This window comes from Schistocerca gregaria, chromosome 2, assembly GCF_023897955.1.
Source record: "Schistocerca gregaria isolate iqSchGreg1 chromosome 2, iqSchGreg1.2, whole genome shotgun sequence".
NCBI lineage: Eukaryota > Metazoa > Arthropoda > Insecta > Orthoptera > Acrididae > Schistocerca > Schistocerca gregaria.
In genome coordinates, this window is record NC_064921.1 from 865,503,813 (window position 1) to 865,520,469 (window position 16,657).

Genomic DNA, 16,657 nt, shown 5'->3' on the forward strand with positions numbered 1-16,657 from the left:
TGGTTTTCCTGGATTCACCCATGATTTATGACACTTCCCAAAATATGTCAATTTTTCATCACCTACCACTATTCAATGGAGAAACAACTTTCTTTTGTATCTAGTGAGCAGCATTTCACAAGTGGTCTTTAGTTTTGCTTGCTGTCTTTCATTCAGTTCATGCAGAAACCATTTTCCCACTTTCTGCACCTTTCCCATAGCTTTCAACCAAAGAGAAACAGCTTTCGACGTTACATTCAATTGTAGTGCGAGTTCCTGCTCAGTTTGAATATCATCTTCATCCAATAAGGCTTGCAGTTCATTGTATTCAAACTTTTTCAGTGGTTTCCTGTGCTCATTGTTTCTCATGACCCACTCAAAACACTGTGGTTTCCTGAGATCATGTTTGATGAAAGTTTCAACAGGCATTTGATACAACTCAGCAGCAGTTTTCTTCAAATGATATCAGAAAACCAATGCCGTCTGCAAATCATAGTTCATAGGCCCAAAACTCCATATGTTTATGGGTTTGACACAGGCATTGATGTATGGAATGTGGGTTACTGTGTGTTGACATTCGATGTCAGCCATTACAGGAAGTAGATGGCACTGCAGATGTGGTCTCACAGGCCCTACAATGACAGCTAGCACCATCTATAGAGAAATTCCGGTTTCATACTTCTACACCTGGTATATATGTACTCCACAAGGCACTGTGTAGTGCACGGTGGAGGGTACCTTGTCCCACTGATAGTCACTTCCTTTCATGTTCCACTCGCAAACAGAGTGAAGGAAAAGTGACTATCTATATGCCTCTGTAAATGCCATAAGTTCTCTTATGTTCCTGTCCCTTATGCAAGATGTATGTTAGTGGCAGTAGAATCGTGCTACAGTCAGCTTCAGATGCTGGTCCTCTAAATATTCTCAACAGTATTCCATGAAAAGAACATTGTCATCCCTCCAGGCATTCCAATTTGAGTTTACATAATGTCTCTGTAATGCCTACATGCTGTCCAAATGTACCAATATGAAATCTAGCAGCCTGCCTCAGAATTGCTTCAGTGTCTTTCTTTAGTCTGACCTGCTGGAGATTACAAACACTCGAGCAGTGCTCAAGAATGGGTCACCCTAGTGTTCTATATACAGTCTTCAGATGATACCCTTGTCTCTCATGAACACTCACAATTGAGGACAACGTACCGGAGTCTATCACTTAAGAAGTCTCCAGACCACTGTCATATCTGGGAACCTATTCCATATGCTTATACCTTCATTAACAGTCTGCAGTGGAGCACTGTCAAGTGCTTTCCAGAAATACGCAATTTGCCTGTTGCCCATGGTTGGCAGGATATCATGTGAGTTGCATGTGAGTCATGCTTTATGAATCCATGCTGATTTGTGGACACAAGCTTTTTCATTTTTTGCTTTTCTTTGTAAATTGGAGTGGTGTCCCATGTTTATTATAAAATAATTTTCTTCGTAATGCATTTCACATGGTTTCTTCAGCAAACTGGGTGAATATTTTGAATCTTGAGTTGTTAATACTCTAATGTTTTGCAATGACAGATATTCCAGGATGCAAACAATAAAAAAAAGAGAAAGAGAGGTGATCCCTTACTTATAGTTGATTAATATATGATTAATCTTTATGCAGTTACATGCCTGTATGTGTATCAGATAATTCATCTGTAGTGAGTGGTTAACTTTCTTCAGTTTTAGTGTTTAATAATAAAATTGTTATTAATTATCCTCAGTAGTGACTAACTGTGGCACATAGAACTAGTTTGAAAAATGAATATCAGTTAGTACACTAAATGTGCCACACTGCTCGAAAACAATTACACAATTTTTCATTCACTGACTTGCCTCATACTTTCACGTCTGTTTTCCTTAAATTAAAATATTAATGACTTCTCTAATTCACCCATTTTTCTTCATCAATTCTTCAAATACTTATCATTCGATTTTACTTGTAGTAGCTTCATTTTAAGCAATCAACTGGATCTCTGAAAAGCTGCACATTTACTGTTTTCTTTATTTGTACGTTGTGCTTGTATCTTGAATGACTATTCATTTTTTTATGCTCAGCTTTTACCTTTCCCACTTTCACATTTATTTGTGCTGCTTCACTTTTCTTCTTGGGTGAAAAATGTTAATAAACTCTACATATTGCATGAGACATAATTGCTGCCAGAATATACCTTCAGGAGGCAAAATCTGTAGTACTGCCAACAGACAACCATAAAAATCTTCTCTACAGGTGAGTCGCTCACATCCTGAGGTATGAATGACCTGCTCTTACTTTTAATGCTACACAACCTATCCCCCTCTCCTTGCTGAGGAAGGAACTGATGATTCTGAAAGCTAGATGAGTGGCACTTTTACTCTTGAATGTATTTATCGGCAGTACTACACATCTCATATAGTGAGGGTAATTGATAGCCTTTACGTCTCATTTTTTATAAGTTTCCTCAATTGAATTTTCATTTGATACCATCTATATTTAGAATATATTTCATGTGTTTCCATTATTAATGTAGCCAGCTGTGATTTCTTTTTCCTTTGTTATATATCTGGAAACAGTTATGACGTCGTTGGTGACACACTATTTACGTTTTCCTATTGCTGTTTCAGGAATGGATTGTGTTCCTCGGATATCGAGAGCTCAAGTGTTTGATGCTCTTAGCTCTATGGCAAATGTCGCAGGTTACAGAGCTGTAATTGAAGCTGCAAATAATTTTGGACGATTTTTCACAGGTACTTTTGCGTTATTATTACACTTTCAAGTTTCGGATTTTCTTCTGTGTCCTGTGTTTCTTTGTAATTTTGTTTCTTTACAACTTTTATTGTGTGCAACTACTATTTACAACTATGGAAATACTCTTAGAGCAGAAGTAAAACACAAAATTTGAAAATAAAACTTTGGTTAGTAAACAAGTGAAGAACAGGTATGGGCAGTCATGAGAAAGAAAAATTCATGTGGCTTTGTCAGTATACTGATTGAGCCATTTGTATATTAGATACCATACTAGAACTGCAGGGTAGTATCTAAGGCTCAATTCATAACAACTATTTTGAAAGTTAAGAACTCGTGGTCTGAAAGTGGCACACACAATAAGGAAAAATATTAGAAAACACGAATGGGAAAACTCATTTTTATGTGTATTGTGGAGTTATAAACAATTAATAAAATGATAGCATACCATTCCCCTTAATGACTGATGAATTGCAAATAAGCTCATATGAGATAATGATTTTATTCAGACTTGAGGAGAATTCATTTCAAGCAAAAAATTGAAAGACTTTGATGGTGCAGTAAGTAAAAGAAAGAACAAAGGAAATATTGAAATAAATTTACACATGGGTCTATTCATTTGTTGCAAAATTAGAATATTTTTAAATTAAAGCAGAATACAACTGGACAATGAAATAATTAACAGGCCATTTAATGAAATTTAAGAAGAAATTGTCATTTAATTTGTATCAGTTCTGGAAGGTTCTTAAAATTCCCTATGTTTGTATATTCTGTAATATTCAGTGTTTGTATAAACAGCTGCCCTCTCCATCCAGGTGTTCAGTTCGGTTTTATTCTAGCTGTACATTCGTGTTTGTAATAAACATGATTTTATTGCTAAATGTTGTACTACCCTGCTTCCAAATTTGGACTTTATTTTGATTATAGTGTGACAGTATGTGTTTTTAAATTATTATTATTAATTTGAGGAAAGTAAATTATTGTGATTGTATTGTTTCAATAACACATGTCATTTCTTTTCATTATTTAAGGTCAGATAACAGCAGCAGGTAAGGTACCACCTGCCAAGATCCTCGTGATAGGTGGTGGTGTAGCAGGCTTGGCAGCCATTGGACAGGCAAAGAACATGGGTGCAATAGTTCGTGCCTTTGACACACGATCAGCTGTTAAGGAACAGGTGGAGTCTATGGGAGCTGAATTTCTGGAAATTTCCATTAAGGTGGAGTTATACATTTAAATTCTAACACTCTTCAGTTTCCATTCAGTTACTGATATATTTTGATATGGAACAAAATAGTCATTTAGTTTTATGACTGTTTTCAAAATACTGGACTTCATTTACTAATGCAACATCTCATTTGGTATTTTTTCTTCATTTTCCATGCAGGAAGAAGGCGAAGGTGCTGGTGGCTACAGCAAGGAAATGTCAAAAGAATTCATTGAGGCAGAACATGCATTGTTTGCCAGACAGGCACGAGAAGTAGATGTTATCATAACCACAGCACTGATTCCAGGGAAGAAAGCTCCTTTGCTAATTCTTAAAGTTAGTAAAAAATTTGTAAAATTGTATTCTGATAAATTTTTTGGAAAAAATTATCTGAATGTTTATTTATAGTGGGAAAGTTGTGTTAGAATGTTTATAATTTTAGGAGTAAAGAATACCAAACACCAAATAGTGGCAGAGTTCAGTCGCTGACAGGTGCACAGAAGAGAAAGAAAACTTACTGGCTTTCAGTCAATCCTTTCTTGAGTTAGAATAACACACACACACACACACACACACACACACACACACACACACACACACACACACACACACACTCTCAGAGAGAGAGAGAGAGAGAGAGAGAGAGAGAGAGAGAGAGAGAGAGAATATATGAGAGTATTGAACACGTAACTCAACTCAGTTTATAAATAGAGATGAGAAGCTAATAATCATTTGGGGGGGGGGGGAGAATGAGAAAGGAGAAATCACCTTGAGTTCTGCAATAAATATTTCAGCTGGTAACAACAGATGCACAGTTCGAGAGCCAAAAGATGAGGAATACTTGGAAAAGGCTTATAGATGGAAAGCTATCAGATGGATTACATCATGGTAAAACGGAGATTCCAAAATTAAACAATGTACTGTAAGGAATACCAGGAGCACTCAGATCATGATTGAGGTATGACGAAGTGTAGGCTGAAGTTTAAGGGAATTGTCAGGAAGAATCAGTACGTAAAGAAGTGGGATATTAAAACTTTGGGGAATGATTATGGGTGTCTGAAGTTATGTTAACCTGTATTTATTATGCTAATGAATATTATGTTGAGCAGTTCTGTTGAATAGCTAAAAATGGCAATCACAGAAGTTGGACAAACATGTACAGTATTATGAAAAGGATAGTTGCTACTCATCATATAGTGGAGAGACAGTGAGTGGGGGAGAGGTGGGGGGATAGCAGGAAAGGAGAGGAGTAAAAAATGTTTTGGTGGAATAGAGGGCTGTGTAATGCTGGAATGGGAACAGGGAAGGGGCTGATGGGTGATGACAATGACTAACGAACCTTCGTTACCCACTGTGATCACAATCCTTTCTACCGTCTCCCTCTTCTGCTATTCTGTCTCCCAATCCCTATCTATAGTACCATGTCATTACCCACTAAACACAACTCTGTCTGCACCAGAGCTAGTTTGCCAATGCCACATTCCTAACTTTTCCACTTGCTACCTCTACCTCCCAGTGATCCTTCCCTCCAACCCTTCTTCATCCTCTACTTTCCACTCTGACCTCATTGTCTGTGTTCCACAGCTGGCACTGTACTTATCAGTGTACTAACTTTGACCTCCTACTCTTTGATGCCTCCCTCTCCATCTTTCTTTCTTTCTTCACATCCTAACACTGAGTGAAATAGCACAGTGGTCAGCACACTGAACTCACATTTGGTAGGACGACGGTTCAAACCTGCATCTGGCCATCCAGATTTAGGTTTTCCGTAATTGCTCTCAATCCCTCCAGGCAAATAGCAGGATGGTTCCTTTGAAAGGGCACCCCCAATTTCCTTCTCCATCCTTGATACAATAAGAGCTTGTGCTCCTTTTCTAATGACCTTTATGTCAAGGGGAAGTTAATCCCAATCTTCCTTCCTTACGTGCCCTCACAACAAAGGGATTCCTCTACATCTGCATTCTTCCCAAGAAACTTTATGGTGGATGATAGAGGGTACTTCTGGTACTACTAGCTTCATCCCCCCCCCAGCCCTCTCCAAATCAGTGTGGTATTTTGAGAAATAAGGTGAAAGGAGGTACTATTTTGCCTCTCTCTTACTGGAATGTTCACTCACAGAATTTTAACAGCAAATCTCTCTGTGCTGCACAGCTCCTCTCTTATAACATCTGCCACTGGAAGTGGTGGAGCATGTCTGTAACACTCTTGCAGTGACTAAAACAACCAAATGATTAAAAACTTCTTTGTTGGCTCCTCTCTCTCACTCACTCACTCACTCGTTGTGTGTGTGTGTGTGTGTGTGTGTGTGTGTGTGTGTGTGTGTGTGTGTTTCACTCTCTTTTCTATTAATGCAACTTGGTAAGGGTCAAAGACTGATGAACACGAGAGCTGGTCAAACAAGTGTTTTTTAAGCCACTTCTTTTATGCAAATATGGTTCTTGGGTGAGACATGAGATGTCGTCGTGAAAATTCCACAATACTTCATCAACGCAGCTGCTGACATCTTCAGGTGCACCACATTTTGAAATGGTAAGGGAGGGGTCCATTGAGATCCATGTAAACATGCTGGAGGTAGCCTTTGGTATCAAATAGTAACTGTGCTTTGGCTGTGGATAACAACCTATTTTAGAACATTGGCAAGCTGTACAAGCTTGAGCCCAGTATTTACAATCATGCATGATGTTGGGCCACATGAAACAGTTTGTGGCTAATCTAGCTGTTGCATGGACACCCAGATGTGACGGTCTATGCAGTCTGTCATAAGTAGGCTCCCACATAATGACTGGAGTGAGGGGCCTAAGGTGTTTTTGTGACATGTCATTTAAAACTTATTCTGATGAACCAGGAACAGTGGAATGTTTGATCTGCAAGTCAGCCATAGTCTCAAGTAGGAGGTCAAATAATTGTGTCTTGTAGTTGTACCATGCCCAGTGCATCCTAATCAGTATCCACTGAGAGTGAACTGATCCAGAAGAGAAGCCTGTGACAATGTTGTCTGCACAGTGAAGATATCAGACATCAGTCATTAAGTGTGCAATATAATCATGATAAGAAATACCATGGATAGTATAATTTTCTTGATGGGTAGCAGATGGAGTCCGTCAATGGTTGGTGATTGGTGTAGATGGTAAATGGTCTGCCCTCAATATCATCTTCGAAATGGTGCACTGCTTGATGCATCATGAACAATTCCGTATTGTATGCTGACCACTCGTGCTGAGAACCAGTCAGGTTCTTCGAGAAAAAAATGTGGCTATTGCTGTACTCCTGCTGTTGTCTGCTGAAGCACTAGATCAGTAGCAGAATTGCTCACATCACAGTGATCAACAGAAAGGCAGTAGGTAGTGGGTGTGGCAATGTCATAGCCTAGTCAAATGCTCATTGCATCTGCAGGGCCCACACAAGGTCTTATTTGCCAGATGTGTGTTTGCCTGCCTGAACATTCATTGATGGAGTCTGAATGGCAGCTATGTAAGGTGAGAGCCTATGATAAAAGTTTACCATTCTGAGAATCTTGGTGTAGTTCATGGCCTTGGCACCTGCAAGCTGAGTTCTGTGCTTTGTGTAATAGGCTGTATGCTTTTACCGCTAACAGCATGACCAAGAGAGGTAACTTCATGTTTCTGCAGCTGACATTTGTTATCACTGAGTACAGTGCCAAAATATTGAAATGTTTTGAAAATGAGTGAGAGATGCTCTTCATGTTCATGTGGGGAAATGGAAAGACTGAGATATTGTTCACGTATGTGATGTGTGTAGTGGAAGGTGAACTTGAAAAGAATCTTGTCTGTGACTGTACGGAAATTAATAAAGTGTAAATGGAATGATATTCACTGTCTTGGGTATGTCCTTGTACATAGGAATTTGCAAATAAGTCTTTCCACAATCTAACACACTGAACACAGAGGCACCTGCTGAGGTATGGGTGAAGACCTGACTATTCAGAATTGAGTAGCTGCCCAGAATCATTCAGTTCCTGCCTTAATTGCTAGGGAATGGATACTAACTTTGGTGCTACTAATAACCTCTTTGTACAACCAGAATTTCTTTGGGTTTTGTGAAAGATCATTTGACAATATTCTGCATTGGTAGGTCACTGAAGTCTTCATGCATTGCTCTCTTGGCAGCTAAACATGTTTCTTCAGCATCTCTCTATCAATAGTCCTATGCTTTGTATTAGGTTTATTATGCAACAGTCTCTCTTTCTTCAGAAGTTTCTTTATAGTGAGTCTATACCAAGGAGGGTTCTTCACACTACAAACTGTTCTATTGGGTACGTACCTATCCAGTGTGCGGTAAATTGTGTTTTTAAACCCGAGCCATAGTTCCTCTACATGCTCCTGCCCTGTGCTGAAGTTTGCAAGTTCCTCATTGAGATATGACACTTTGGTAATCATTGTTGCCACAACTGCATCATGATCACAATGTGGACATCATCAAAGAGGTCAGGTCTATTTCTTGACATTAGATCCAATATATTTCTGTAACGGGTGGGGTTCCGAACTATCTGTTCTAGGTGGTTTTCAGACATGCCCATTTATTAATGTTCCACAGGATGTCTTATCACACCAACCACTAGCAAAACTCTAATTTTAGGATTAAAGTCTGCATCGATGAGTACAGTATGATTCGGGAACTTACACACAAGCGAACTGAGGTTTTCTCTGAAGTTTTAAGTCAAATCAAGAAATGCGTATGGTGGGTGAGAGAAGGAGGCAGTTACTATTTTATGTCCAGCCCTGATTCTGAGTTTTGTCCAAAAAATCTTACATGCAGCTTCAATGTCTATCTTGGCGGGTTTGAAAAATACACCTTATACATTTCCCATTAGCCTGTCATTTCGATATAGACTTAAATTTTCCCCTAAAACCTCACTACTATGAATTTCAGTTTTCAACCAGCTTTTTTATAACTAGTATTATGTGAGGTTCAATGCTTTTCAGGGGAGTGCTTTGAACAATGGCACTTTGTTGCAAATTCTTTGGCAGTTAACCACTAGGATTTTAATACTCCCATCTGCGAGAGGCATTTCTTTTGATCTTACACTGATGCTTCTTGGCTTCCTATGGCTATTGTTATCTGGATTGGATAGTGTGTCGCCTAAGCTTAAAAAAAGGAAAAAAATAAAACTTTGTGTGCACCCTGCTCACACCAGCTACCTGGATAGCAGTCTCTGATGTTTAGTGCACACCTGACCCATTTAGGGGCACCCTACAGTTGTCAGTTTTAGTCTGTTTTCTATTCTGTGATCATTTATTTCAATATTTGCCATTTTAGGCATTTTGTGCAGTACTGAAAGAAGATACCCATGATATAATCCTTTGTGATGAATCAATCTTAGAAGTTGAAATTTGTTATTTCAGGCTCTCTCTTTTATCTTTTGTTTCAGTGCCAGTGTGGTGACAGTGGACCTAATAAACTTAGGATTTTTAGTTTGAATGGTTGGCAAAATTTTGCTTTTGAATTTACTGAACACTTCTTGCAGTGCTCTTGCTACACATTTTCTTGGCTTCACTCAGCTTTCATTTATTAAGTAGCCTTTGATTTCACTTAAATCTGTGATTGAAATTGTTTTTGCTTCGGTAGCAACTTTTTTGTCATTCCATTCAACCATGGTGGAACATTCCCATACCTCACAATCTTGCTTGGCCCATACATGGCTGTACAGTGGTTTTGAATGTTATTGATTTATCTTCCTGATCTTTGGTCTTCAAGCTGAATAGATGATGTTGACTACTGAGATACTCTCCAGTCTGCATGTCACTTTTAGTAAGCAAAAATATTTTCCTACCTTTATTAACATTCCTTGCAACAACAGCCATTATCCTCTGAGTGGGCAGCCATGATAAATTTGAGGAAAGGCATAATCCACAAGGCTGTGATCAAATATTGTGCTTTATTGTGCACTACAAACTTAGGGCATGGCCCATTTTCAAATGCATCTACAACAGATACATCATAAAAAAATGAGATGACGATGTTGTCTCCTTCACCTATTATAGATGTACCTGAAAATGGGCCATGGTTGAAACTAGTAGTGCTCGACAAAGTAAAATTTTAAAATACAGCCCCATGGAATGATGTCTTTTGTTGTAACACTATTAATAATTGGTGCTGTCACAGCCTTAGGATCACTGATGCCCTCCTCTACATTAACTGATTCAAAGAATCCAGATCTGTTAGTTGCTATGAGGTCCAAGATATTTTTTTCTGTAATTATCTACTTGAAGTAATTTTTGGACAAAACATTCAGAATCATCTCATGTGGACCTCTGGTAGTAGTTTTAATCATTAGGCTCTCCTATTGCATAACTGTCAAGTGGAGGACCCTCTCTATTACAATAGTGTAACCAGGAAACTTATTCATGACATTCTCAAAGTTGTCTCTGAAGCATTTTGCCACTACAGCCTCTTACACTGGTGGTTTATGAAAGCATCCATTACCAAGGATCTACATTTGATGCTTAACTTCATCCAGATTATTTCACATTTGGAATCTGCAATGACCTCACCAGATATAATACGAGAGTTCTTTACAGTAATAAGTATGCCACAATCACTGGTGTCTAATCCATTCATGCCATATATCTTCCAGTCTGAATTTAGGATTTCACTTTTGCTTTCTGTTCCATTGCTATGTGAGGATTATTACCTTTCATTGTTCTGCAACCTTGCAATGGATGTTTGTGCAGTTTATTAATATCACACTGGCATTTTCTCTTTCCTATCTGCAAGTATGAAAGTTCTCCTCTGAAAGTAATGTGGCTGATTTCTTTTCGATTTCATTAGGAAATTCATGAACGGTCTAAGGAGGGGCATCTAATCAAAGAAACCTTCATGTGTATACCAGACATGCTCTGCTACATGAGTAACCATTCTTTTGTGTAGTGCATGTCTTACCCCATCAGAAGGGATTCTGCAGTTCTCAGTATGTTACTTCGGGTCAAGAATTTACATCTGACATCATAAAATTCACATTCCTCACCATAGCAAAATCATCTAAGCCACTGGTTTAATCCTACCACTCAGCTCCAGACAAACAGGAATAGCAAAAACAGACCTCTAAAGTCTGAATAGAGCATTAGTAGTGTGTTGCTTGACACAGTCACGCCAGTTATATATCTAACCATAAAGTTCCAAAGTGATATGAAATTGAATAAGCATGTAAGGACAGCAGCAGGATAGGCAAATGGTTGATAGGTTTATTGAGAAAATTTTAGAAAAATGTTGCTCATATATAAAGGAGACTGCATGTGGAACACTAGTCCAACTCATTCTTGATCGGTGCTAGAGTGTGTGGCATTGCCATCAGATCAGATTAAAAGAAGCATTTTAGAGGAACCCTGCTAGATTTGTTACTAGTAGGTCTGATCAGCATGCGCATACACTGAAGAGCCAAAGAAACTGGAAACCTGTTTAATATCATGTAGACCCCCGCGAGCATGCAGGAGCCACAACGTGATGTGGAATTGACTCAACTAATGTCTGAAGTAGTGCTGGAGAGAACTGACACCATGAATCCTGCAGGGCTGACCATAAATCCATAAGAGTACAAGGGGGTGGAGATCTCTTCTGAACAGCATGTTGCAGGGCATCTCAGTTATACTCAATAATGTTCATGTCTGGGGAGTTTTGTCACCAGCAGAAGTGTTCAAACTCGGAAGAGTGTTCCTGGAGCCACACTAGCAATTCTGGATGTGTGGGGTGTCTCATTGTCCTGCTGGAATTGCGCAAGTCTGTCAGAATGCACAATGGACATGAATGGATGCAGTTGATCAGACAGGATGCTTATGTGCGTGTCGCCTGTCAGAGTAGTACCTAGATGTGTAAGAAGTCCCATATCACTCCAGCTGCACATGCCCCACACTATTTCAGAGCCTCCACCAGCTTGAACAGTCCCCTGTTGACATACAGGCCCCATGGATTCTTGAGGTTGTCGCTATACCCATATGCATCCATCTGCTCGATACAATTTTAAAGAGACTCATCCCACCAGGCAACATGTTTCCTGTCATCAATAGACCAATGTCAGTGTTGATGAGCCCAGGTGAAGCGTAAATGTAAAGTTTGTGTAGTGCAGTCATCAAGGGTACACAAGTGGGCCTTCAGCTCCGAAAGCCCATATCGATGATGTTTCATTGACAGTTTGCACGCTGACACTTGTTGATGGCCCACCATTCAAATCTGCAGCAATTTACAGAAGGGTTGCACTTCTGTCATGATGAATGATTCTCTTCATTCATCATTGGTCCTGTTCTTGCAGGTTATTTTTTCAGCCGCAGTGATGTTGGAGGTTTGATGTTTTACCAGATTCCTGATATTCATGGCACACTCATGAAATGGTCGTATGGGAAAATCCCTACTTCATCGCTACCTCAGAGATGCTATGTCCCATCACTCGTGCACTGCCTACAACAGCAAATTCGAACTCACTTGAATCTTGATAACCTGCCATAGTAGCAGCATTAACTGATCTAACAACTGTGCCACACACTTTTTGTCTTATATTGGCATTGCCACCCTCAGCACCTTATTCTGCCTGTTTACTTATCTCTGTATTTGAGTATGGATACCTATACCAGTTTCTTTGGCACTTCAGTGTATTACAGAGATGCTTCGTGAGCTCAGTGGAAATATCTGGAAGGAAGACAACATTCTTTTCATGAGGCACTGTTGAGAGAGCTGGCCTTTTAGACTGACTACAAAGTGATTCTACTGTTACTAACATACATTTTGCATGAGGACCACGAAGATAAGAGAAATTTGGTCTTGTGTGGAGGCACATAGATATTCGCTTTTTCCTCGCTCCATTTGCAAATGGAAGGACAGGGAATGACTATCAGTGGTGCAAGGCACCGTCCACAATGCACCATACATGGAGCATATATGTAGATGTAGATGATTACTATTACCTTAAGGAGCTTCATTACCCACTCACTCATGCTGGATCTCTCAATGACCAACACACCCAACTTTTGTGCTTGTCCAAGTTCAGCATGAAAATTGCCCACTGGCCAACAGACATGCTAGCTCAAAAGTGTTACCACACTGGATAGTACTTCACTCTTGTTGCTAAGCAATAATGAGATAGTCGTGCAGCCAGTTCCCACATTTGCCTTTTAACCAGCTATAAGTGATTCCACCATCTTTCACCATTTGTCTTTGACTGAAGACAAACTTGTCAGATGTTGCATGTTGGGAGATGTAGTAAGAACAGAGTGTAACAGCTCTTGACACAGATGCCCCATCATCACTGTAGCTAAGAGCAGCAGCCTGAAACCTGTTCACTGAGGCCAACACGCCTTCCAGTTGTTCTGGGCAGTGGCCAGTTCGCCTTATGCCTGCAACCACAGCACAGGCCCTATCAATTTCCTTCTTGTAAAAACTGTATAACATTTAATTTTGGGGTCTGAGTAACCTGCTTCTTCTTGCGTTTCCTACTTATCCCTCTTCTTCCTCTGAGGAACAAACCAATAGTCCTAAAGCAAGGTTGCTGAAAATAAGGCGGCCAGCATTTTTGTCTCATAATTGAAGGGCTTATTTCAGTAGTGGTACAAGTCCATTTTTGTTTTTTTTAAGATACAGAGTCCTAAAGTTAAATGAGTTCTGAAAAATCTGCAGTTGAGATACCAGAAATATTCAAGCAAATGGCTTTTTGCTAGAGATGAAACCTTTCTTTCTGTTTGTTTGGATCATTAATGTTAGAAGCACTATAGTCAGAAAAGTAGACGTAATGGACTTGTACCACTTGTGAAATAAGCCCTTCAATTAAGATGTTGGGTGTAAATTGTAACCACCATCTATTCAATAATACAGGAATATACTTTGTTGAATGGAGTAAAATGTATAATTGCCTATTATTTCTAGTGCACTCTATTAGCTGAAATACAGGGTGTCCCAAAAAGAATGACCCAATTTTAAATAGAATTATTTATTAGGAAGAAGGACTTAACACCAACAAATTGCATACTAAATTACTCAGAAAAGACAGAAGTTTATAAAAATCCATCATAAGTGTTCAATACGTCCTCCATTGGCTGCACAGATGACAGCTGAATTCATCCCAAACTGAGCGTAAGGGGTCTTCTGTAACTGAAGCGACAGCAGCTGATATTCTGGTTTTTAGTTCATCATTGTCACACGGTAAGGGAGGAACATAAACACATTGTTTAACATATCCCACCAGGAAGAAATCACATGGTGTTAAGTCAGGGGACCTAGGAGGCCAAGAGTGTAAAGCCTGGTCTCACGGTCCTGTACGCCCTATCCGACATTGAGGCACGTTGGCATTGAAGAAATGGCACATGTTGTTGTGCCAGTGTGGTGGTGTTCCATCTTGCTGATATGCAAGATATGATTGTCCTGTTAAAGTTTCTTCCTCAAAAAGTAGGGTCTATAAATCTTGCTTTGTGAAACTTTAGGTGAATCACATTCATGTGCAGTTATTTCATGAGGATTTTCGAGCCCCCGTATACTTACATTATGACTGTGAACCAAACTACTAATATGTAAATAAAATAGAAAGAAACTTCCACATGGGAAAAATATATTAAAAACAAAGATTCCAAGACTTACCAAGCGGGAAAGCGCCGGTAGACAGGCACAATAAAACGACACACACACACACACACACACACACACACACACACACACACACACACACACAACACATCCATCCATACATACACAGACACAAGCAGACATATTTAAAGGCAAATGGAATATCAACCGTGACATAAAAGTGTCATCTCCCATATCCTCTAGTGTGTTGTTGTTGTGGTCTTCAGTCATGAGACTGGTTTGATGCAGCTCTCCTTGGTACTCTATCCTGTGCAAGCTTCTTCATCTCCCAGTACCTACTGCAGCCAACATCCTTCTGAATCTGCTTAGCGTATTCATCTCTTGGTCTCCCTCTACGATTTTTACCCTCCACACTGCCCTCCAAAACTAAATTGGTGATCCCTTGATGCCTCAGAACATGTCCTACTAACTGATCCCTTCTTCTAGTCAAGTTGAGCCATAAACTCCGCTTCTCCCCAATTCTATTTAATACCTCCTCATTAGTTATGTGATCTACCCATCTAATCTTCAGCATTCTTCTGTAGCACCACATTTCGAAAGCTTCTATTCTCTTCTTGTCCAAACTATTTATCGTCCATGTTTCACTTCCATACATGGCTGTACTCCATACAAGTACTTTCAGAAATGACTTCATGACATTTAAATATACACTCAATGTTAACAAATTTCTCTTCTTCAGAAATGAGTTCCTTGCCATTTCCAGTCTACATTTTATATCCTCTCTACTTTGACCATAATCAGTTATTTTGCTCCCCAAATAGCAAAACTCCTTTACTACTTTAAGTGTCTCATTTCCTAATCTAATTCCCTCAGCACCACCCGACATAATTCGACTACACTCCATTATCCTCGTTTTGCTTTTGTTGATGTTCATCTTACATCCTCTTTTCAAGATACTGTCCATTCTATTCAACTGCTCTTCCAAGTCCTTTGCTGTCTCTGACAGAATTAAAATGTCACCGGCGAACCTCAAAGTTTTTATTTCTTCTCCATAGATTTTAATACCTACTCCGAACTTTTCTTTTGTTTCATTTACTGCTTGCTCAATATACAGATTAAATAACATCGAGGAGAGGCTACAACCCCGTCTCGCTCCCTTCCCAACTGCTGCCTCCCTTTCATTCCCCTCGACTCTTATAACTGCCATCTTGTTTCTGTACAAATTGTAAATAGCCTTTCGTCCCTGTATTTTACCCCTGCCACCTTCAGAATTTGAAAGACAGTATTCCAGTCAACATTGTCAAAAGCTTTCTCTAAGTCTACAGATGCTAGAAACATAGGTTGTCCTTTCCTTAATCTTTCTTCTAAGATAAGTCATAGGGTCAGTATTGCCTCATGTGTTCCAATATTTCTACGGAATCCAAACTGATCTTCCCCGAGGTCGGCTTGTACCAGTTTTTCCATTCATCTGTAAAGAATTCGTGTTAGTATTTTGCAGCTGTGACTTATTAAACTGATAGTTTGGTAATTTTCACATCTGTCAACACCTGCTTTCTTTGGGTTGGAATTATTATATTCTTCTTGAAGTCTGAGGGAATTTCACCTGTCTCGTACATCTTGCTCACCAGATGGTAGAGTTTTGTCAGGACTGGCTCTCCCAAGGCTGTCAGTAGTTCTAATTGACTGTTGTCTACTCCTGGGTCCTTGTTTCGGCTTAGGTCTTTCAGTGCTCTGTCAAACTCTTCACGCAGTATCATATCTCCCATTTCATCTTTATCTACATCCTCTTCCATTACCGTAATATTGTCCTCAAGAACATTACCCTGTACAGACCCTTTATATAATCCTTCCTTCTTTCTGCTTTCCCTTCTTTGCTTAGAACTGGGTTTCCATCTGAGCTCTTGATATTAATGCAAGTCGTTATCTTTTCTCCAAAGGTCTCTTTAATTTTACTGTAGACAGTATCTGTCTTACCCCTCGTGAGGTAAGCCTCTACATCCTTGCATTTGTCCTCTAGCCATCCCTGCTTAGCCATTTGCGCTTCCTGTCCATCTCATTTTTGAGACATTTGTATTTCTTTTTGCCTGCTTCATTTACTTCATTTTTATATTTTCTCCTTTCATCATTTAAATTCAGTATCTCTTCTGTTACTCAAGGATTTCTACTAGCCCTCATCTTTTTACGTACTTGCCTTA

The 16,657-nt window shown here is 39.4% G+C and overlaps 1 protein-coding gene across 2 annotated transcripts in view; it reads left to right on the top strand.

Moving 5' to 3' along the window:
* The window catches only part of LOC126335243 (NAD(P) transhydrogenase, mitochondrial-like), a 219,289-nt gene that overhangs the window by 132,220 nt on the left and 70,412 nt on the right, over positions 1 to 16,657 (top strand). For both annotated transcript variants that reach the window (XM_049998282.1, XM_049998283.1), the window contains exons 5-7: positions 2,614 to 2,736; positions 3,766 to 3,953; positions 4,122 to 4,277. In XM_049998282.1, the coding sequence (XP_049854239.1) occupies positions 2,614 to 2,736; positions 3,766 to 3,953; positions 4,122 to 4,277 (467 nt within the window). The remainder of the gene's footprint in view (positions 1 to 2,613; positions 2,737 to 3,765; positions 3,954 to 4,121; positions 4,278 to 16,657) is intronic.